Source organism: Hibiscus syriacus, unplaced genomic scaffold (assembly GCF_006381635.1).
Source record: "Hibiscus syriacus cultivar Baekdansim isolate YM2019G1 unplaced genomic scaffold, ASM638163v2 tig00110391_pilon, whole genome shotgun sequence".
NCBI classification, from domain to species: Eukaryota; Viridiplantae; Streptophyta; class Magnoliopsida; order Malvales; family Malvaceae; genus Hibiscus; species Hibiscus syriacus.
In genome coordinates this window covers 234303-257008 of record NW_024062719.1, presented here as the reverse complement: position 1 = coordinate 257008, position 22706 = coordinate 234303, and the positions used below count along the sequence as shown (strand labels likewise).

At 37.3% G+C, this 22706-nt stretch overlaps 2 protein-coding genes and 1 pseudogene across 2 annotated transcripts; 1 reads left to right on the top strand and 2 right to left on the bottom strand.

The window, feature by feature from the left end:
* Positions 1-11: 11 nt before the first annotated feature.
* On the bottom strand, positions 12-835 carry LOC120123139. The gene is made up of 2 exons (XM_039142102.1): positions 460-835; positions 12-102 (listed from the first exon to the last, which is right to left on the bottom strand). The coding sequence occupies exons 1-2, from the start codon at positions 795-797 to the stop codon at positions 72-74; spliced, it is 369 nt and encodes a 122-aa protein (XP_038998033.1). The 5' UTR covers positions 798-835; the 3' UTR covers positions 12-71.
* An 11055-nt stretch (positions 836-11890) lies between these two features.
* On the top strand, positions 11891-16268 carry LOC120123141 (annotated as a pseudogene).
* Positions 16269-17940: 1672 nt separating this feature from the next.
* On the bottom strand, positions 17941-18812 carry LOC120123137 (50S ribosomal protein L7/L12). The gene has a single exon (XM_039142101.1). It carries the CDS (start codon positions 18763-18765, stop codon positions 18115-18117), a length of 651 nt encoding a protein of 216 aa, XP_038998032.1. The 5' UTR covers positions 18766-18812; the 3' UTR covers positions 17941-18114.
* Between the last annotated feature and the right edge of the window lie 3894 nt (positions 18813-22706).

Here is a 22706-nt window from a genome sequence, read left to right as displayed (position 1 = left end):
GACTTGGATGGAATTGGAATTGGAATTGGAAGCGGCGGAGCATAGTTAGTTTATCCTCGCCATGCCAACCGTCACCTTTCCTCCTCTCTTCCTACAATTTCTCTGTATGAATGTAAAATCAAGTTAGAAATATCACAATGCTCTTCATTAAAATGTACTTTCTGCAGGGATAGATCCGGCGAGACGGCGGCTCCTAAAATTTTAAATTCTTTTTTTTTTAATATTTTCTATCTTTTCTCAAATTTTATAAATTTATCTGTTGGCATAAAATCATGGTTTATCCCTGCTTCAATGAATGTTATGGTAATATTATGAGTTGATTAAGAGTATGGATTTAGTGGGCACCGATGATGGTATCAAAATGCGGAGGATGGTGAAATTGAACGATCAGCTAACAATACATGAGATTTTAGGGTTCATGATATGAGAAAATGTTGAACTAGTAATTACGAAACTGACCGGAGCATTTGAGTGAGTTTGGTAGCGGAATCTTGGTCGCCATTTTCCCTTGCTTTCAAAATGCGGAACATGAGAGCAATTTTAACCTGGGTTCTGGCACTCTGCTGGATTATGAATCTAGTTTCTCTCTTCAATTCCTCGCACTCCGACTCAATTCCTTGGATTTTTTCTTTCACTTGGTTTTGAACTTGCCTGATATCCTTGTGTTCCTCGCTTCTTGCCTCCATCTCCGTCTTCAACCTCTTCACCCTTTTCTGCATTCGTTTCTCCCTTGATTTCAAACCTTTCCTGCTAAGCGCAGCAACACGAGGACGACCGAGCCACGAGAATGGGGCCATCGTTTCAGAGATCAAGTAGTTTCTTTTCTCTTCGTTCTAATGTCGTTTATATAGGGAAATAAATCATACTGCAATTAGGTATCAATTCAAGCGGCGGAAGTTGCAAAACTGACTACTTTATCTCTCTCGATATTGGTCGATAAAGTAGAGCAGCCGCGCAAGCCCAATGGACAAAACGCGCGTTATTATTATTTTTTGAAAAAAATAGGTCAATTACTTCACGAATGATCCGTTGGCGCACCATTCGAGACCTGGCGACATCGCGCGATCCAAACAAGAAGTCGGTCTACAAGCCAACGTTGCCTACTTTAATTGTGCCGTTATCCACGCGATAAAGTTTACAAATCATCCAACTACTGAAAATTGTAAAACAATGTTTAATTATAGAATATTATTTTATCAATTCTCTTAAATGAAAAAAATATCATTCGATTATGAATATATTTTAAACTCATTATTTTTTATTAAAAATTTAACTACCGCCTAAACTGGATATTAATATGTTAACTTGAGTATAATAAAATTATATTTTAATGATGTCTACTAATATCATCATTGCTTGCAAGTACTGACTAAATGACATAATGTTTTAAACACTAGCTCAAATATATAATATAAACAGAAAGTTAATCCACAAAATACAACTCAAATGATTCAACGATAAGGTTTTATTATATCACAATCAAAATATTTACGTCTAACTCAAACAACATATAAGTTTTTTACGGAAATGACGGGTAAAACATATGAATAGTCAAATATTAACCATGTGTTGTGTAACTGCCAGCCGAATGAGGAACGCGTTCGTCGCCACCTCGCTATCAGTGAGGATATTAACTATGTGTTGCGTAACTGCCCAGCCGCGCTTCAAGTTTCCAACTAAACTTGATTCTTTCTTGGCATTAGATATCCAGGAGTGGATTGCAGCAAACTTGCAGGGGACTCGCATGTTTGCCAAAAATGCTGCTAACTGGGATCTTATGTTTGCAACAAGCCTCTGGAACATTTGGCTTAACCGTAATGCCATGATTTTCGACAACCCCATGCCAGGTAATGGATCTGTTATTGAGCGTAGTAGGCATATAGCGAGTATAACCCTCCAAAGCATCATGTGTCATGTAGCTACAGTGTGATGGCCTGTGGCCCCCCTCGCTAGATTAAACCGCCCCTACATTGGATAAAAATCAATACGGATGCCTCATGGAGAAAGGAAGATGGCTGTGCTCGGTGTGGTGTAGTAGCTCGGGATAGTTGCGGTATGTGGAAATTTGGTTTCTCATAGGAATTTGTCCGATTATCGATGCAGAGATTTGGGATGCGTATATTGGTCTGCATGGTATGGGAAGCGAGTTATCTTCAAGTGGTCCTTGAATTTGACAGTTTGGAGGATTTGAAGATTCTTAGAGTTGATTATAGTGGGACTCACCTGCTATGTAACCCATTTACGTGCACAGTCCAAAACAGAATTTATGTCCCATGTTCTAAAATATTTAAATATATTAAATACTATCTAATAAAATATTAATAAAATATAAAATAAAAAATCCAAAAAAAGTCATATTGTAAAATTAATGAAATCTGAATAAAGTCGACCTCCAAGTACCGATTCTCTTAACTCGAGTATCTGAAAGAGTGAAACTAATGGGTGTAAGCTATTAAGCTTAATATGTCTCTAAAGTGCAACAAACACAAGTCAGAGCATAATCTGAAATAAATAGTAATATTTATACGCCAAATTATCAACGATAATCACAATGTAAATGATATGCAAATGCTCATACACCAGCCTGTGCTCCTGTCACACCCAGAATAGTGGGTTCCCCAAAACCACACTATTTCCAACTCACACACTATATGAGAGGGTCTGCCACAAAGATAGATGCCACTGAATCAAAAAAAGTGACATTTATTCCATCAAGTGAATGTATTGAGCTTCCCCTATCAATAATTGTCCCAATATGATATGCAAATGACACACATATATGATATCCGACCTGATCCGAATAACATATATCCGAATAAAATATACTCAAATATCATATATCTTAATTCTGATCCGATCCGAATATAATAATTATATATACAAATAATCCGAATGCAACTCATAAATTTTCAGTCCAATATATATCAACATATTTCACTTGGTATACATTTATGAATTATATCAAATACAACAATATCATGCTCGAAACTAACTTCCAAACATGTTTAACCAAATTATTTTTAAAGCAACAATACATGTAATAGTGATGCTCACAATCAATTTTAAACAATCAATCAACACGAAATAAATATAATGTCATATAGAGACACACCTTACATATAGCTAACGACAATAATAGTATTTCTCACGATTGGCCTGAATCGTGGATCGATTCGAATTACTTCGTTCAACACAAGCAATACGATTTGGTTCGAAGTTCGCGGGAAACGGCAAAGGAGGCGATAATTTCGATTCCGAGTAAAAGTTCCGTGCAAAAATCACGATGTCTGATTTAATATCTCATTTCAATGATTTTCAGATTAATGAAGCAATTTAACGACAATTAAAAATAATTCTCGATTAGAATTAGGAACCGGGCAGTAGGGTTTTCAGTTCGAATATGGGGCTGTCAGTTCGAACGAAAGGCTCACCAGTGACGAAACTATACTGATAACAGACCATAAGACCAGCGATAGTGACCACTAAGGCAGCGGTGAGGGAACGGCAGCAGTGACTTTCCACGGCCATTCGAGGCTGTTCACACACGAAACCAGGTTGGTTCGACTAACACCCACACAACCCCGACCTTACTATGGCCACGAACGGCCGGATTAAACCACGGCGACGCCAAAAATAAAACAACGCTCACGGTTCAATCTAACGAGGAGAAGAACCGACGATGCCCAAACGCCACGACGAGAAGGAGAACGATGGGTTGCGGTCGGATAACTCACCGGCGACCTGAGTTCGACAGGAACGGTGGCACAGCGATGAAAAATGAGTGACGACATTGAGATGGGAGAAGCGTGCTTAACAGAAGAAAAAGAGTGGTGTGGCTGCGATGGATCTGTGAAGTGAAACAGTGTTAAAATTGTGATTCAAAGAAAAGAGGGTAAATCACAAATTTGATCCTCCAACTCCTTAGGATTTCTGAATATGGAATCAACTCTTTATTTATTTACGATTTTGGTCACTAAATAAAATTAGGAATTTAAGGAAAATTTTCTAAATTTGAGGGTTTTTATATTTGGGGGAAATTTTAGAGTGTTACAAGCTAAGATGGCACTTAAATGATTTAAGAGGGAAAAATTGATACGTTAGAGTTTAACATGTAATGCGAAGCGGAAATAAAATTGTTGAAGCCCTGGCAAAGAATGTGTCGTTAAATACCTTGGAGACTACTGTCCTTCATTCCCCACCCGAATTGATCAGTACTCTCTTGCAGGTTGACTGTCTGATTGAGTTGGCTGATGGTTAAACCAATGGGTTGGCTTGGATTTGTTGGTTGGATATTTGTTCAGGTATTAACATACGTACTCTTTTCCTCCGTTTAAGTTTAGGAATGTTTTTAATGAGACATATGTTAATATTCTCTGTATGATTTTAACGTTAATGAAATCATACCATTCAGGGAAAAAAAGTTTTGTACCTTTAATATATTCGTCCGTGAATTACGTTAAAGATTTTCCTTGAAATAACATATATTTGTTTTTGAATTAATTTTTGAAATTTATAATTAAATTATTAGGTCAAACTGTATAGTAGGTGAGTTAAAGGATGTGATTTTATTTTTAGTTAAATGGAGTTTGTAATGAGGAGAAAAAGCATCAAAACTGAGATCTAACAGAAACTGTGCATCAAACTTTCATGTAGAAAAAAATTGCATTCATCATCAGATTTTGGATAGAGGGTGACTTTCACTACTGATACCCTAACCCATTTAGTCCCTGCATTTTAGGGTATTTTTTAAGATTAGTCATTAAGCTTCAACTATAAATACCCTTACACATTTAGCTTCAAAATCATCTCAAATCATTTCTTTCTCCCAATACTAGAGAGCTTTCTTGTGAGTTGTGAGTATTTTGTAAACACCTGTAAATTTTCTCTCTTTAGTAAAAGATCTGCAGCAGTCCGGAGACGTAGGCATAATTGGCTGAACTATGTTATCAATTTCGAGTATTATTTTTTCGCTTTTATTTCACATTCTCACTGATCTGGATATAGAGAAATTACTCGTTTATTTCCCAACAAATGGTATCAAGAGCTTTTGGTGGTGAATTTTTTCAATTTTTATGCGAGGTTACTATTCATGTGAACAATGAATTTCGTGAATAGTAAAATTTGGTCAAACGATACGAATTTGTCGACGAATGTGTTCTAATACACAGTGGTTCGTAAGAATTGTCAGAAGCGATCCAAAAGAAGCTAGATTTGAGTGGGAGCGATGACTGCAGACGAAGGGAATGTGAAAATTGAGAAGTTCGATGATGCGAAATTTGGCTTTTGGAAGATGCAAATTGAAGATTTTGTGTATCAGAAAAATCTGTATCAACCTCTCTCAGGAAAGCAACCAGAGGGTATGAAGAATGAAGACTGGGTTCTTCTCGACAAACAAGCCCTCGAAGTTATCCGACTGACGTTATCCCACAATGTTGCTTTCTACATAGCAAAGGAAAAGACCACGGTGGGTCTTATGGCGGCTCTCTCCAATATATATGAGAAGCCATCGGCCTCAAACAAAGTTCACTTGATTAGGTGATTATTCAATTTGCGGATGGTGGAAGGGGCATCAGTGGCTCAACACCTAAATGAACTCAACATAATCACAAGCCAGTTGAGTTCCGTGAAAATTGAATTCGATGATGAAGTTCAAGCTTTAATTCTCTTATCATCTCTACCAGATAGTTAGAATTCTACAGTTACAACAGTCAACAGCTGGTCGGGAAACAGTAAATTAAAATTTGATGATGTTCGGGATATGGTATTGAGTGAATAAAATTCGACGGAGAGAATCGGGTAAAGCATCAACCTCCTCAGCCTTGCACACGGAGTCTAGAGGGAGAACTTCAGAAAGAAATTCAAATCGTGGCAGATTAAAATTCAGAACGGGAAAGAAAGATTTTAACTGTTATAATTTTGACAAGAATGATCACTTTAAAAGATATTGCCAAGCACCGAAGAAAGATATCGGCACACAAGAATCTGCTAATATGATAGAGGAGACAGTTGATGCCATGATTCTAAGCATTAACAGTCCGATTGAATCATGGATCTTGGATTCAGGGGCATCTTTCCACTCCACCCCATGCCAAGAAATCATAGAGAACTATGTCAGTGGTGATTTTGGGAAGGTTCATCTAGCTGATGATGAAACCTTGAAGATTGTCAGAAAAGGAGACATCCGATTAAAGTTATCAAACCAGACCAACTGGAAGCTGAAAGGAGTAAGACATATTCCTGGCCTCAAAAGAAATTTGATTTTTGTAGGATAGCTTGATGGAGAAGGATATAGTATAACCTTTTCAGGCTGTGAATGGAAAATTACTCATGGTAAGAAGACTGATACTCTCTATGTAACCTTAAATTTGGAGAATATCATTGCAGTAGCATATGCTAATGGGAAATCACACTTATGACACCAAAGTCTTGGCCATATGAGCGAGAAAGGGATGAAGACACTTTTGTCGAAAGGGAATCTATCAGATCTAAAGAATATAGATGTCAGACTATGTGAGGATTGCATCTTTGGAAAACAAAAGAAAGTCAGTTTTGTAAAGATTGGCAAGACACACAAGGCTGAAAAGTTAGAGTTGGTTCATACTGATGTATGGGGACCATCTCCAGTTTCATCTCTTGCAAGCTCACTATATTATGTCACCTTCATCGATGATTCTACAAAGAAGGTGTGAATTTATTTTCTGAAGAAGAAATCAGAAGTCTTTGATACATTCAGAAAATGGAAGGCCATGGTGGAAAATGAGACTGGTTTGAAAGTCAAGTGGTTGAGGTGTGATAATGGAGGAGAATACAAAAATAGTAGATTTAGAGAATTTTACGCAAACAATGGGATCACGATGGAGATAACAGTCCCATGACACCAAAACAGAATGGTGTAGCAGAGCGCATGAACAAAACTCTGAATGAACGTGCCAGAAGCATGCTGATACATGCTGAATTGCCCAAATTACTATGGGCTGAAGTTATCAACACTGCATCTTACCTGATCACCATGGGCCCTCAGTTCCATTTGATGGTGGAATACCAGAGGAAGTTTGGAGCATGAAAGAAATAAACCTTTCACACTTAAGATTGTTTGGTTGTATTTCTTATATACACATAAATTGTGCTGAAAGAAGTAAACTTGATGCCAAGTCCAACAAATGTGTCTTTGTTGGTTATGGTGGTGATGAGTTCGGTTACCGGTTTTGAGACTACGAAAATCGAAAGATCATCAGAAGAAGAGATGTCATTTTCAATGAGAATGTGATGTACAAAGCCTGGTCGACCATAGAATCAAGAAGCTCCAAAACCGAAGCTGAAACAAAGGAATTTGTTGAGTTTGAGGAGATTTCTGGAAATGATGTTCAGATCAGTCCTGAAGCAGTTCAAGAAGAACCAGGCACACCAAAAGTGAGACGCTCCTCTAGAATTCCTAAACCAACCCAGCGTTATTCTCCTTCTTTGCACTTCTTGTTACTGACTGACAATGGTGAACCATAGTGCTATGATGAAGAAATGCAGGTGGAGGATTCAGTCAAGTGGAAGTCTTCCATGAAAAATGAGATGGACTCAATTATTTCAAATCAGACGTGGGAATTAGCTGAATTACCACCAGGCAAGAAAGCGCTCCATAACAAGTGGGTTTACAGGATCAAAGAAGAGCACGATGGGAGAAAACGCTACAATGAAAGATTGGTTGTCAAAGGTTTTCAGCAAAAAGAAGGTATTGACTACAATGAAATTTTCTCTCCAGTCGTGAAGCTGTCTACAATCAGATTGGTGTTGAAAAGTGTAGCTGCAGAGAATCTACATCTTGAGCAGTTAGATGTGAAGACAACTTTCCTTCATGGTGATTTGGAGGAAGAAATCTATATGAGGTAGCCAGAAGGCTTCTTAAATGAAGACAAGAAAAATCTGGTATGCAAGTTGAAGAAGAGCTTGTATGGTTTAAAACAAGCTCCTAGACAGTGGTACAAGAACTTCGATAATTTCATGAGTAGTAGTAGTTTTACCATATGCCAAGCAGATCATTGTAATCAAGAAGTTCAACAACAGCTTCCTTATTTTATTGTTGAACGTTGATGATATGCTCGTTACATGCTCAGACATGCAAGAGATTATAAACTTGAAACAAAAATTGTCAAAGCAATTTGCAATGAAAGATCTAGGCACTGCAAAATAGATTCTTAGGATGAGGATTAAGAGAGACACAAAGTCGATGACTTTGATGTTATCATATGCTGAGTACATCAACAAAGTACTCTCCATTTTCAACATGCAAGATGCTAAACCAGTAAGTACACCTTTAGGTGTTCAGTTTAGACTCTCCAAAGAACAGTCACCAAAGACGGAAGAATAACGTGCACACATGGTGAAGGTGTCGTATGCCTCAACAATTGGAAGTCTGATGTATGCCATGGTTTGTACTAGACTAGATATTGCTCATGCAATGGGAGCTGTTAGCAGGTACATGAATAATCCGGGAAAGGTACACTGGGAAGCAGTCAAATGGATCCTCAGATATCTGTGGGGTACTATAAACAAAACACTTTATTTCAAAGGTAGAGATACGATACTGACAGACTATGTAGATACTGACTTAGCCGGAAATGTTGACATCAAAAGAAGCATTACAGGGTATGTCTATACTCTATGAGGTACCGCAGTGAGTTGGGTTTCTCAACTACAGAAGATAATTGCTCTCTCCACAACTGAAGCAGAACATGTCGTTATTACGGAAGCCAACAAAGAGATGGTTTGACTCCAAAGTTTTTTTTGAAAGAGTTAGGCAAGAAACAAGAAAACAACGTCTTGTATTACGACAGTCAAAGTACTATCCATCTAGAAAAGAATTCATTTTTTTATTCCAGGACGAAGCACATACAATTGCGATGTCATTTTATCTTGTCTCTTCTGGAAGATGAAATTTGAAATTTGAAAAGATTAGTGGAGCTTAAAATCCGAAAGACATGTTAACAAAGACGGTGATTACGGAAAAACTGAAGTTGTGTTCAACTTCAGTTGTCATGCTAGAATAACAAAACCAGAAATGCTGATGCATTGATCAAAGTGTGAAGACATATTAAAATCAGTCTTCAAGTGAGAGATTGTTGTAAAGTCAAAGAAAAGGGCTAGCAGCCGGCGGTTAAAGGTGTCTAAGGTGGCTACCTAATTTTTTAAAAAAATAGCTTGGGAATATTGCACTTTAGTCCCTACACTTTAGGGTATTTTTAAAGATTAGTCCTTAAGCTTCAACTATGAATATATCCATTTAGCTTCAAAATCATCCCAAATCATTTCTTTCTCCCAATACTAGAGCTTTCTTGTGAGTTGTGAGTGTTTTGGAGCTTGTATGGTTTAAAACAAGCTCCTATACAGTGGTACAAGAAATTCGATAGTTTCATGAGTAGTAGTGGTTTTACCAGATGTCAAGCAGATCATTGTTGCTACATCAAGAAGTTTGACAACAACTTCATTATTTTACTGTTGTACATTGATGAAATACTCGTTGTAGGCTCAGACATGCAAGATATTATAAACGTGAAGCAAAAATTGTCGAAGCAGTTTGTAATGAAAGATTTGGGCGCTGCAAAACAGATTCTTGGGATGAGGATTAAGAGAGACACAAAGTCGGGGACTTTGATTTTATCACAGGCTGAGTACATCAACAAAGTACTCTCCAGGTTCAACATGCAAGATGTTAAACCAGTAAGTACACCTTTTGGTGTTCATTTTAGACTCTCCAAAGAACAGTCTCTAAAGACGGAGGAAGAACGTGCACACATGGTGAAGGTGTTGTATGCCTCAGTAATTGGAAGTCTGATATATGTCGTAGTTTGTACTAGACCATATATTGCTCATGCAGAGGGTGTTGTTAGCATATATATGAATAATTTGGGCAAAGTACACTGGGAAGTAGTCAAATGGATCCCAGATATCTGTGGGGTACTATAAACAAAGCAATTTGTTTCAAAAGTGGAGATACAATACTGACAGGCTATGTAGATACTGACTTAGCAGGAAATGTTGACATTAGAAGAAGCATGACATGGTATGTCTATACTCTAGGAGGTACCGCAGTGAGTTGGGTTTCTCAACTACAAAAGATAGTTGCTCTCTCCACAACTGAAGCAGAATATGTCGTTGTTATGGAAGCCAACAAGGAGATGGTTTGACTCCAAAGTTTTTTGAAAGAGTTAGGCAAGAAACAAGAAAACAACGTCTTGTATTACGAAAGTCAAAGTACTATCCATCTAGCAAAATATTCGTTTTTTCATTCCAGGACAAAGCACATACAATTGCAATATCATTTTATCCAATCTCTTCTGGAAGATGGAATTTTGAAACTTGAAAAGATTAGTGGAGCTCAAAATCCGACAGACATGTTAACAAAGACGGTGATTACGGAAAAACTGAAGTTGTGTTCAGCTTCAGTTGACATGCTAGAATAACAAGACCAGAAATGCTACTGCATTGATCAAAGTGTGAAGACATATTAAAATCAGTCTTCAAGTGGAGATTGTTGTAAAGTCAAAGAAAAGGGCTAGCAACCGGCGGCTAAAGGTGTCTAAGGTGGCTGCTTAATTTTTTTTAAAATAGCTTGGGAATATTGCACTTTAGTCCCTATACTTTAGGGTATTTTCAAAGATTAGTCCTTAAGCTTCAACTATAAATATCCTTACTCATTTACCTTCAAAATCATCTTAAATCATTTCTTTCTCTCAATACTGGAGAGCTTTCTTGTGAGTTGTGAGTGTTTTGTAAATACCTGTAAATTTTCTCTCTTTAGTAAAAGATCTGCAGCAGTTCGGAGACGTATGCATAATTGGCTAAACTCCGTTATCAATTTCGGGTATTATTTTTCCGCTTTTATTTCGCATTTTTACTAATCTAATTATAGGGAAATTACTCGTTTATTTCCCAACAAAAAAAATTGCATTCATCATCAGATTTTGGATAGAGGGTGACTTTCACTACTGATACAAACACAATTTACTACAAGTAATAGGGATGGCAAAAAAACCCGAACCCGACGGGGAAAATCGAAAACCGAATTAAACGGGTCGGGTTCGGGGATGATAAACGGGGACGGGGACGGGGAAAATCTATTTATTTTAAACGAGGACGGGGACGGGGACAGGTTTGGTAATCCCCGCCCCGATTACCCGATTACCCGCCCCGATTACCCGACCCGATACCTGACCCGATAAATATTAAAAATAATTATTTATATATATATATATAATATTAATAAATTTAATTTAAATAAAAAATATATATTTATATATTTAATTTAAATATATATATATACCCGGCCCGATTCCTGGCCCAATACCCGACCCAATACCCGACCCAATACCCGTTTAAATAATCGTTTATGCTAAACAGGGATACCCGTTTCCCCGCGGTTTTCCCCGATTACCCGACGTGGATCCCCGTTTAAATCCCCGCGGTTTTTTAAACGGGGATGGGTACATGTTTTTTAAACGGGGACGGGGACGGGGGGACCAATACCCGGCCCGAACCCGGCCCGTTGCCATCCCTAACAAGTAAGCCTCTTGTTTTGAGATTTTTTCATCCATTTTTATTTATTTTTTCTATATTTTTTGTCTTAAACATGTGATTGTAAAGGGGGGAAATGCCAATTATTCATTCTTCTTTGTCAGGAATTCAAGAATGTATGTGTTCTGTTCAAGGGAATATCTTTGGAACCGTTCGTACAAGGGATGTAATTACTACCTTAATAACAACATGTTCTTGCAATGATTCTATGGTGTCCAAATACAACCTTGGTAAACCTTTTGTGTTAACTACACGCAACATGCATGAGAGCTGTGCTTTCGGGTTTATTCTTGGTTAGGGACAAACGAATGATTTTATGTTAGTGATAGCAACTCTAGGGATGGATTCGATCGATGAAGAAGACGATAACAACAAGGGAAGGATGTGGGACCTGGATCAGAAGTTTGATAAGCCAATGGATGAGAAGGCTGGGAAGCTTAGAAACATGGATATGGAGAAGGTAACTGCAACCTTCCATTTTAAGTTGTTCCCTGTTAATGTCTTTCTTTACTAGTTACAACATTTACTTCTTTTGACATTCGGATCGGTTGTAGTTTTCGACGGGGAAGAACTCAATATTTTATGCTAGGGGAAGAAGTTATAAAATTCTAGTTCTTGACATGAATTCGTTTCCTGTAGAACACCTCTGCATTATTGCTTCTGCGGCTTGCATTCCAGAGTTTTGGAGTGGTATATGGTGACTTGGGCACCTCTCCCTTGTATGTTTTCTACAATACATTTCCTGATAAAATCGAGGATCCAGAGGATGTTGTTGGAGCTCTGTCATTGATCATATACTCGCTAACGCTTATCGCACTCAACAAGTACGTCTTTGTCGTGTGTAACGGGAACGACAACGGTCAAGGTGAGTTGACATCGGCAAACGAGGATACATTGATTTGTTAAACGGAATGTGTTTTAATGCAAAATCATATAGCTTGAGCTCTTTTGATTTACCGTGCAGGCGGAACGTAAAGGTAATACCTAATCAACACAGGACTGATGAGGAGTTGACAACTTATAGTCGTTCTACATTTCATGAGAAATCATTTGCTGTCAAACAAAGAGATGGTTGGAGAAAGATGTGTACAAGAAGCATGTTCTTCGAGTTCTTGTACTGATCGGTACGTGCAATGTCATTGGTGACGGAATACTCACTCCTGCATTATCAGGTATTTTGCTGATATGTTCCGGCTTTCATTAGGTCGGATCAAAATGATGTCTGCTATCTTTGGCAGTTCTTTCAGCATCTGGGGGAATCAATGTAGAGCATCCAAGCATAAGCAATGGTACCTCCCTGCCCTTCCTTACAAGTTTGGTCATCTCTTTACAAAGTCTGTTATTAGTTTTCTTTTCTGTTTGCAGCTGTTGTTTCAGGTGTCGCCGTGGTGATATTAGTCGGTTTATTCAGCATGCAACACTATGGTACTGATAGAGTTAGCTGGCTCTTTGCCCCGATTGTGCTCCTCTGGTTTCTAGTCATTGGAGGCATTGGCACATATAATATTTGCACATATGACAGCAGTGTTTTGAAAGCGTTTTCGCCTATATACATATGCCAATATTTCAAGAGGAGACGGAAAGATGGATGGATCTCCCTCGGCGAAATTATGCTTAGTATAACAGGTAATTTTACTAATATAATTGCAGTGACACTGGCGACATGATGTTGATGATCCACGAATTGTTAAAGGTTATGTTGCATTGATACGGATACGGGGACAGGAAACGGTAATTTTTAAAATTACAGGTACGGGAACGGCAAGGGTACGGCATATAAAATAATTTTAAAATTATAAATATATATAAAAAATCATAAATAAAGTGAAATATTAAGACTCAAAAAACAATATTAAGTTTAGAACAATAAAATCTATAAACAAGCCACAATATTAAAATGTCAAATTTCAAGATTCAAACCATAATATTAAATCTAGAAAAATATTAATCCCAAATCAAGTATTGTTAACATCTTCCGAGATTAACTGATTCTCTCGTATCAATGAATTATCCAGTGCTCATACGCAACGAAAGAACACAAGTTGAAATCAAATCAGCAAGCCGTAAAATCGGACATAAGTGCAGGATTCCATTAAGAGCGGCAAAGTGCAGTCTAAATCTCCTACATAAGTCTGCCATATCCTTTGGCTATTATACAATCATATAATTCAAACCACCACTATGTACATACAACATACGTATATGCATGAGACCAACAAAGGTAAAGAAGTGAAAACAGAACATGAAGAAGTATTGACCAGGTCGCAAGAAAAATGAAATCACATTTAAAAGAATTATAAATCGGATGACAAAAAAAAATCTGAAATTTGGCATTCACTAGAAATCAAATACAAAACATCTGGAACGTATAGTTTAATGAATGTAAGACATCGAGAAAGAAAAAATAACCCAGAAAGGAAAAACAAGTCAGAATAAAATAATCATCCAAATACAACAGAAAAAGAAGAAAACCCATATCAGCAATTATCAAGGAAAGAAAAGTACATGAAAAATAACATAAAAGAAAAGAGAAACTAACACGTATGGAGACACAGGGAAATAGTTGTAGCTTCCTTTAAAAGCTTACAGTCCTGCTCGATGAAAGGATTATGCTCAAGACAGTTTTATGGTTTGATTCATTAAGAGCAAGCAGAATTCCATTCGTGAAACACTTGAGCATGTTTTTTATCATCAATTTCAGATAGAAACAAGATGAGAGAAGCACAAAGAGAGAAAAAAAATTGGATAACTTACCTAGCCAACTGAAACTTTGAAACCTGGAAGTTTCACTTCAGCAGCACAAATTGAGTGTTGAGAGTTGAGAGACGATGAGAATCAAAGAAAGAGGGAATTAAATAGCTGTGAAATTAGGTTATGCGATTGGAATTTTTTTTAAATGTAAAATGACAAAAAGAACCTGGGGACGCATGTGAAAGTCTCCAGCCGTCCCCGAAACGTCCCCAGCTCTCGGTAAAACGTCTCCGACGCCGTTCAACCGTACCCTGCCACCGTGGCACGTCCCCGGTACGTACCCCAGCCGTCCTCGTGTCGTCCCCGTGCCGGGGATGTATCGGGTACTTGAAACGGCACACCAATGACGTCCCCGTGCTTCCTAGGTTAAAGGTACCGAAACACTTTTTGAAGATCTAGTCTATTTTCCGGTTGCAGCTGTGCAGCTTGCTTTTACTGGAGTTGTATTTCCTTGCCTGCTCCTAGCTAATTCTGGACAAGCTGCCTACCTCAGTCAGAACAGGGACGATGTCGGTCAAGCATTTTATCGCTCTATACCTGGTTAGTGGTTATATCTATGCAAGTGCAAGCGTCTCCTTGACCTCTTCTCTGTCTTTTCGATCGAATGCACTTGGTACTTAGTTGTTTCGTTCGATGTTGTTATCATGCAGATAGCATATATTGGCCTGTTTTCGGTATTGCTATTGCTGCTGCTATAGTTGCAAGTCAGGCTACCATATCAGCAACTTTTTCAATCATCAAGCAAGCCCTTGCACATGGTTGTTTTCCGCGAGTGAAGGTGGTACATACATCGAAGAAGTTCCACGGCCAGATATATATTCCAGGGTATTAATTGGCTCCTCATGGTCCTTTGCATTGCTGTTATTGCTGGATTCAGGAACCAATGCCAAATCGCCAATGCTTATGTATGAATTTCGAAGTGCATTTTGAATATATGTATGAATTTCATGTTGCTGCAGGCACAGCTGTGGTGTTCGTGATGTTTGTAACGACACTGCTTATGACTTTAATCATGATATTGGTGTGGCGCAGTCATTGGATATTCGTCGTCCTCTTCACTAGCTTGTCCCTGGTTGTAGAGTGCACATTCATCTCGGCTGTGCTGTTCAAGATTGATCTAGGTGGGTGGATTCCCCTTGTTATTGCAGGAGCCTTTCTGGTAATCATGAATGTTTGGCATTATGGAAGGATGAAGCGATACGAGTTCGAGATGCATGATGAGGTGTCTATGGCATGGCTTCTGGGGCTCGGACCTAGTTTGGGACTAGTACGGGTTCCCGGAATGGTACTGGTGTACACCGAGCTATCAAGTGGCGTACCCCATATATTTTCCCACTTCATTACTAACCTACCCGCCATCCATTCCGTTGTTGTTTTCGTGTGTGTCAAGTATCGTCCTGTCTACACAGTTCCAGAAGAAGAGAGGTTCCTTGTGAAGCGGATTGGACCGAACAAATTTCCACCTGTTCCGTTGTGTTGCTAGGTATGGCTACAAAGACCTTCATAGGAAAGACGACGATTTCGAGAAAAAGGTGTTCGATAGCCTCTTCTCATTTGTGCGGCTCGAGTCGATGATGGAAGGGTGTTCGGAATCAGATGAATGTAGTTGGCATGAGCAGCAAACAGAGGTGACAGAAGATGGTGTGTTCAATAGCGAGGACAACAACTTGGTGACCTCAAATACAGATACGGTGGTGTCGTCGTTTGTGCATCCGGGAGTGACTTCGATGGAAGACATGGATGAATTAGAATTCCTGAACAAGTGTAGGGAGGCAGAGGTGGTGCACATTCTAAGAAATACGGAGGTGAGGGCAAGAAGGGTTGCCGGATTTTACAAGGAAAAAACGATCGATTATATATATGCATTTCTTAGGAAGATATGTAGGGAGAACAGTGTGATTTTTAATGTTCCTCGTGAGAGTCTATTGAGCGTAGGTCAGATTGTTTATGTATAACTTTCTTTATTTATTTATTTCTTGTGTCTGGGTGGGTGGGGGGGGGGGGTTTATCTTGACTTAATCATGTTACGATATAGAACATAAATAAACAGATCCAGTTATGCAAGAGGGAACCAACCATCCTCTCTATCTCTCTTGTCAATGATTACAAAATATGCATGCATTGCTTCTCAGATAACTGCAACCCTGCTGCCAAATGAATGTCACTCGATCCATTGTAATCAGTTTATTCGTTTAAACTAAAGATTATTAATTCACACTCCATTGAAAGATAATATATTATCCCCCAACCCAAAAAAAAAAACATAGAGAAAAACTTCCTTCCACCAACAATCAATTGATCTAGTTGGACGAGACACTAGATTCTTTAAGTAAGATTCGAGATTCAAATTTTAATGATAGTGAATGAAACAAATTGGGTTGAAAATGTCGTCACATAATAAGCCTTTGCAAAATCTGATATGAATCTATAAATTAAACATAGATGGTTAATTCAAGAAAAAAAACTGTTGGCTTCCATCATACTAATACACACACGTTTTGTAGTTTTTGAAGGATGTCTCACTCCATTGCTGTCTTATTTTAATGCGGCTAAAACTTCAGGTTTAAATGGTGCTTAAATGACGTTGATATTTTCTTTTAAATTTTAGTGACGCCCCTATACAAATTGAGAGAGGGTGATAGGAGCGGTCATCCTCTAAAAAATTTAAATTCTCACATAATTTAGATTTATTCTTTATATTTTCGTTAATAATCTATTTTCAACTCCTAAAATTTTATAAATTTGTCCTCTAAAATGGTACGAGAGTCATTGCCGAGCATCAGAAATGATGATGCTGTCGGCTTTTGTAACAAATATTGAGTTCCATTGTTTTAAACAAATGTGAGACACTTTAGGCATTGATACTTGAGCTCCAAAGTCCAAGGAAGATGTACATTTTTTGTGTTCCTGTACCTTGGAGCTAAGAAGTCCACCAAGTTTGAAGCTGATTTGCAGTTTTGTACCGGATAATTATTGCTGTTCTTTGACTACATAATGGCGCGCTGGCATAGTTATCGGAATTGGATCCTATAGTTCCATTCATCAAATCAAAATATTCTAACAATCAAAAGAATTTACTATATGGTTCATAATCTTGGAGAGCCATTAGTGCCATGCATGAACATTTCAAACAAATATACACGACAATGTAAGAAAAACATACAACCATGGGAAGAGGGTGCAAACATATAACCATGGGAAGAAAGTACATATATTGATTTATGTTCAGTATCGGAAATGAGGTCGTTAACTTAACTGCCTATTTATCCTTATCTCAACGGGAGAAACAAAGCAGGGACAACTCAAATCACATAGGGAAAACAGCATTCAATTACAAGGTGATACCTAGCTTCTAATCTTCCTCCCTGGCCCTCAACAGAGCTCTTAAACCAAATCAAAGCTTCACAATTTCAAAGCTATAAGCGTTTCCTTTCTAGCCAATCATTAACAATAGAAGTGAAATTTACCAGATAGAAGAACAGATCCATTAGTAAAAAGGTGAGAGAAACTTGGACTACAATAGAAGAATGGTGGAATGGATAACATCTAGTCTCATTAGAGCGTGAATCAGAGCAATTCAATTGAATTATTGTAATAAAAATAGTGTAAACAACATTATCAAAAGGATGAAGTGAATTCCGATTCCCACTTGATATGATCAAAACATCAACAGAGTTAAGATTCAAGCAATCCCAAGTTCAAACTTAAGCCGGTAAGAATCTGCAAGCATGCAAAGTAGTAGTAGTCTCCATTTCGAATCAACAAGTAGATATCCATGAAAACCAAAAGTACCTCTACTGCTCATTCCATTACAACTTTGGCACCAAGAGCCTTCATCTTCTCAATTATCTGTTCACCTTCTTCCTTGGAGACACCCTTCTTCAAGACGGAGGGAGTCTTCTCAATCAAGTCTTTAGCTTCCTTGAGACCCAAATCAGTAAAACTCCTAACCTCCTTTATTACTTTAATCTTTGAAGCAGCATCATACGACTCCAATTTCAATTCAAAAACAGTCTTATCTGGCTTTTTCTCCTCCTTAGAAGCCGCCGCGCCGCCACCACCAGCCGCCTTCATTGTCAACCCAGCAGCGGCAGCAGCCTTCATGACCCCCACAGTGGGCGGCTCAGTTATTCCGCGTTTCTTCATTATAATAGAGCCTAACTCGGCGATTTCAGACAGAGTGAGGGCGGAGATTTCATCAACGAGTCTCCAAACACGCTCAGTTGGAGGACTACGATGCTCGGTAGGATCGAAATTAGAAGGATCATAGTCAGCCGGAAGTCTTCTTTGATCAATCTCAACCTCTTCTTCCTCGTCATCTTGTTCTAGCTTTGCAGGCTGGCTAAATTTTCGGGATAATCTGATTGAACCGGAGGTATCGAGAGTGACAATCCGAGGCCTACATTGAAACCCATTAGGCAAACGATGCCTTAATCTTAAGAACAAGCTCATTTCTTTCGGCAGCTGAAGGAATAAAACCCTAGACAGAGATAGAGAGAGGGGTTTTGCGCTTCTTTTAATTCCAGGCTTATAAAACGATTGCAGTAGTTATAGAAAATAGGGTAAATTACATGTTTAGTAACCCAACAATTTCTTTTGTTCCGTTTTAATTATTTAGTTATTATTATTTTCAAAATCATACCTATCGTGACATTTTTGGTTTCATTTTAGTTATTATTCTTTTCATTTTTAAAAGAAAATTCAATGATTATGTGACGTTATTTTATGATAACACATTAATATCATCGTTAATTTTCTAATTATAAATGACCAAAAAGAAACTAAAACATAGCGTTATATGATTATTAAACAAAAAGTAGCTAGGTAAATAAATCGAAAACAATTGATAGTTGTGATATTACATTGCATGTGTAATTTATCCTTAAAATAGCAAGTATTTGTGCACTCTCATTCGATTAGAAAAAATTCTAAACATATACTACCTTATAATCACATTAAACTAATTAAAAGAATTTCTATCATTTTCATAGTCGAGACAATTGTCACCAGCGACACCTAAGAGCCCAAAATCAGTACACACATAGACGTCTAAAGAGTTTCTGACAATGCAATTTATCTACAATCCAATATTTTCCATTTAATATATAATGCTACATTCTTCTTGTTTTACTAACCTCAATTATTTTCCATCAATTCATCCTCTAACAATAATCGATCCATCATATTACATCTTTTTCCTATAAATTAAATTATAATCTCTAAATTTAAATTTATTAATAGAAAAAATTGCAAACTAGAGTTTCACGAACATATCTCTATGTTTTTCAAATTGCGATTTCAATTCTATTATTCAGTATTGATGTCTATTGCTCAGATGGAAAACAGATCCTAAAGATGAAAATCCCTTCTTCTCTTTTTTTATTATAGCCTTTACCTTCCTAAACCGGCCATGTTATCTATAAATACTCAATATTTTCCCTATGTATCGAAATATGTGGAAATGTTTGAAACTTTTAAAGTCTTCTCATTTTCCTTCTTTTTTAAAAAAATACAAAAATATTGATAATTAGGGAAAAATATCAATATAATCGGTTTACAACACAAAATGTTCTATGTAGAAACCAGAAAAGTTATCTATTTATATGATAATATTGGTTAAAATTTAAAATGTTACCCTTCTAACAGTCACAAAATAATTTATAAACCATCAATGTTATTAATATAATTAATATTTTAGGTTTTGCCTTAAAATATTATCAGATTTTAAGCTGACGTAACCTTATTCATACACACGACAACAAAATAAATTAGTTGTATCTAAAGAGTAGGTTGCGACATGAAATGTTATAAATTTCAAAAATATCGATATTCTTTAAAAAGTATTGATACTTACAGGCAACATAAGTTACTCGGTTAAGCTATTTTAAATTATTTTAAAATACTTATAACTTAATATTTTCAATAGCGCTAAACCTATTTTATTAAATTTATTTTCAAAATTTTAATTACGTTGTTTTTTAATCTTATATTAGTCTATCATTACTTAGAGTTTTCTATGCAATAAATACAAGAGTTAGCTCATATTTATTGTCTGCAAGACGGTCTAATTTAAGAAATTCAAATCATTAAGTAAATAGTAATTTAATAGGATTAAAAGATAAAACTCATTAAGTACATGAAAACTTAATCATGCTATAACTTATCAATAAGAGATAAATTTTGTATTATTAGAGGCTTAGTAATAAACCAACGAATTCCATGTAAACTCGTAACCCATGAAGGTCCCCAAATATCGCTATAAATTAAGAAAAAAAGGTTTAGGTTAGCGAGACGGAGAAGGATGATAAGAACTCCGAATGTGTTTTGCAAGAGAGCAAATGTCACAAGAAAATTATGCTGGATTTTTATTAATAAATAATTTGGGAAACAATTTTGCAATATAAGAAAAACTTGGGTGACCTAACCTAAAATGCTATAACACAATGTCGGCAGTCACATCTGTGGGAGAAAATGAAACAAAAGAAGAGATAAATAGTGCAGGTGAGTGGTTAGGAACAAGAGTATAAGGAGGAGCGTCAAGGATGTAGAGTCCACCACAACGCCTAACATTGCCAATCATCATCCTTGAGGTCAAATCTTGAAATTTACAATAATCACGAGTAAAATGAGAAGTACAACCCAAATCGGTAGATAATTTGCTAATCGAAAGAAGATTACAAGTCAAACTTGGAACAAATAGAACATTAGATAGAGTGATATGGCTATTAATGCGAACTGAGTCACTGCCCTTAACCGGTGATAGGGAGCCATCAGCAGTACAAACACTGTATGAGATACCATTTTTGTGAAATGTGGAAAATAAACTGAAGTTGCCTGTCATATGATCACTTACTCTAGAATCAACAATCTAAAAGACATACCCTGGTGAAGGGGATAAGAAGGTAAAAGGAGAACTACATTCACTAACAATGCAGGCATACTTAGAGTCAATAGCAGGAGGAATCTGTAAATGACCAAACATCTATCGTAGATCGTCCAACTATTGACAAGAAAAGGAACCACCCTCCAATGTCGTTACAACAGAGTTATTATGAGATGGACACGATGAGGATTTGGATGGAGTCCAATTGGCTGGACGGACATGGAGCTTCCAATATTTATCACGAACATGACCAGGTTTTCCACAGTGATCGCACCAGGGACGACCTTTCTTGACATGGGTGTCACCGGATGAATGAGTATTTCAGGCAGAATTTTCAACGGGTGGAGCAAGCATCAGAGAGCAGCGACTTTCTTCGTGACAAACTTCAGAGAACACCTCGGGAAGAGACAGAAGAAGTATGATGCCTAGAATTCAGCCACATGCATTATCAAGAGAGATGAACAGTCCCGATATGAATTAAAAAATACATCGTTTTTCAAGAGAGCTTGTGATATGTCGCGAACTAGCAGGGAGCACTGTTATAAGTGACAATTGGAAATCTGAGGATATCGACTCTAGGATGAGCATCGAATGGGTTGTGCGACGAGGAGACAGTGATGGCTTGACAGATACCAATAGTGACAGAACAGGTACCAAACAGTGAAATAGGAAGGCTACCGTTGTGATGAGGGTAGCGCTGGACCAACGGTGAGACAAGAGATATACGGCAAGGAGAGCAGCGCTACGACAGAAGTGACACTGATATGGTTGTGCAACAAGGAAGACGGCGCTACGAATGGGCGGTGCTACGAAGAATTTCATAGTTGAATGACTGCAGTGCATAGAAGGTACACTGCTGGTCGGAAGGATAACAAATGACGATGTCAGTAAGGTTGGAATCGACGCCGACAAATGATACCATGTAGAAACAGAGTTTTCTAACTCAAGTAAACAGAGTTTTCTGATTTTGGAAAATAAAATTTTCTACTTCTGGTAAACAAGGTTTTTGATTATGAAATTTTTTTTATTCAAAGAACAATTGCATATTACACAATAGGATATATGAGATTTTTATATACATGAATTAGAGACCTAGATAAGATAGGAGACATCTTTTCTACAAATTAGGAGATAATTTTTTTAGATAAGTTAGGATTTAGAGTTTAACTTAAACACTACTTACACATAGTTCGAACCATTCACATTTTTCATTGGTGCAAACTCTTCCTTACGTAATACCTACATATTTAGAAACATAAAGAGTTAGATGAAGGGAAAAAATATCACTAAAGAATCACCCATCCAAAAAAAAAGTATTAATTGGTGCAAGAAAATGGTGATATCATTACCTCAAACAAAGCCGTTGAAGGAGCATAGGAAAATGCATTAAATATGAACTTATTTAGTTTCAAACCCATTTTATAACCATGAACAGATTGAAGGAGGCAACAAGAAATATAAGAATCCTATGAGCTCAGCATCTTTTCTTCTCAATGATGTTGGGGAATCC

Coding starts and splice junctions, on each gene's coding strand:
- LOC120123139 (XM_039142102.1), bottom strand. CDS start 797: ATGGCCCCATTCTCGTGGCTCGGTCGTCCTCGTGTTGCTGCGCTTAGC. Junction 103..459: donor AAACTCACTCAAATGCTCCG/GTCAGTTTCGTA, acceptor ACATTCATACAG/AGAAATTGTAGGAAGAGAGG.
- LOC120123137 (XM_039142101.1), bottom strand. CDS start 18,765: ATGAGCTTGTTCTTAAGATTAAGGCATCGTTTGCCTAATGGGTTTCAA.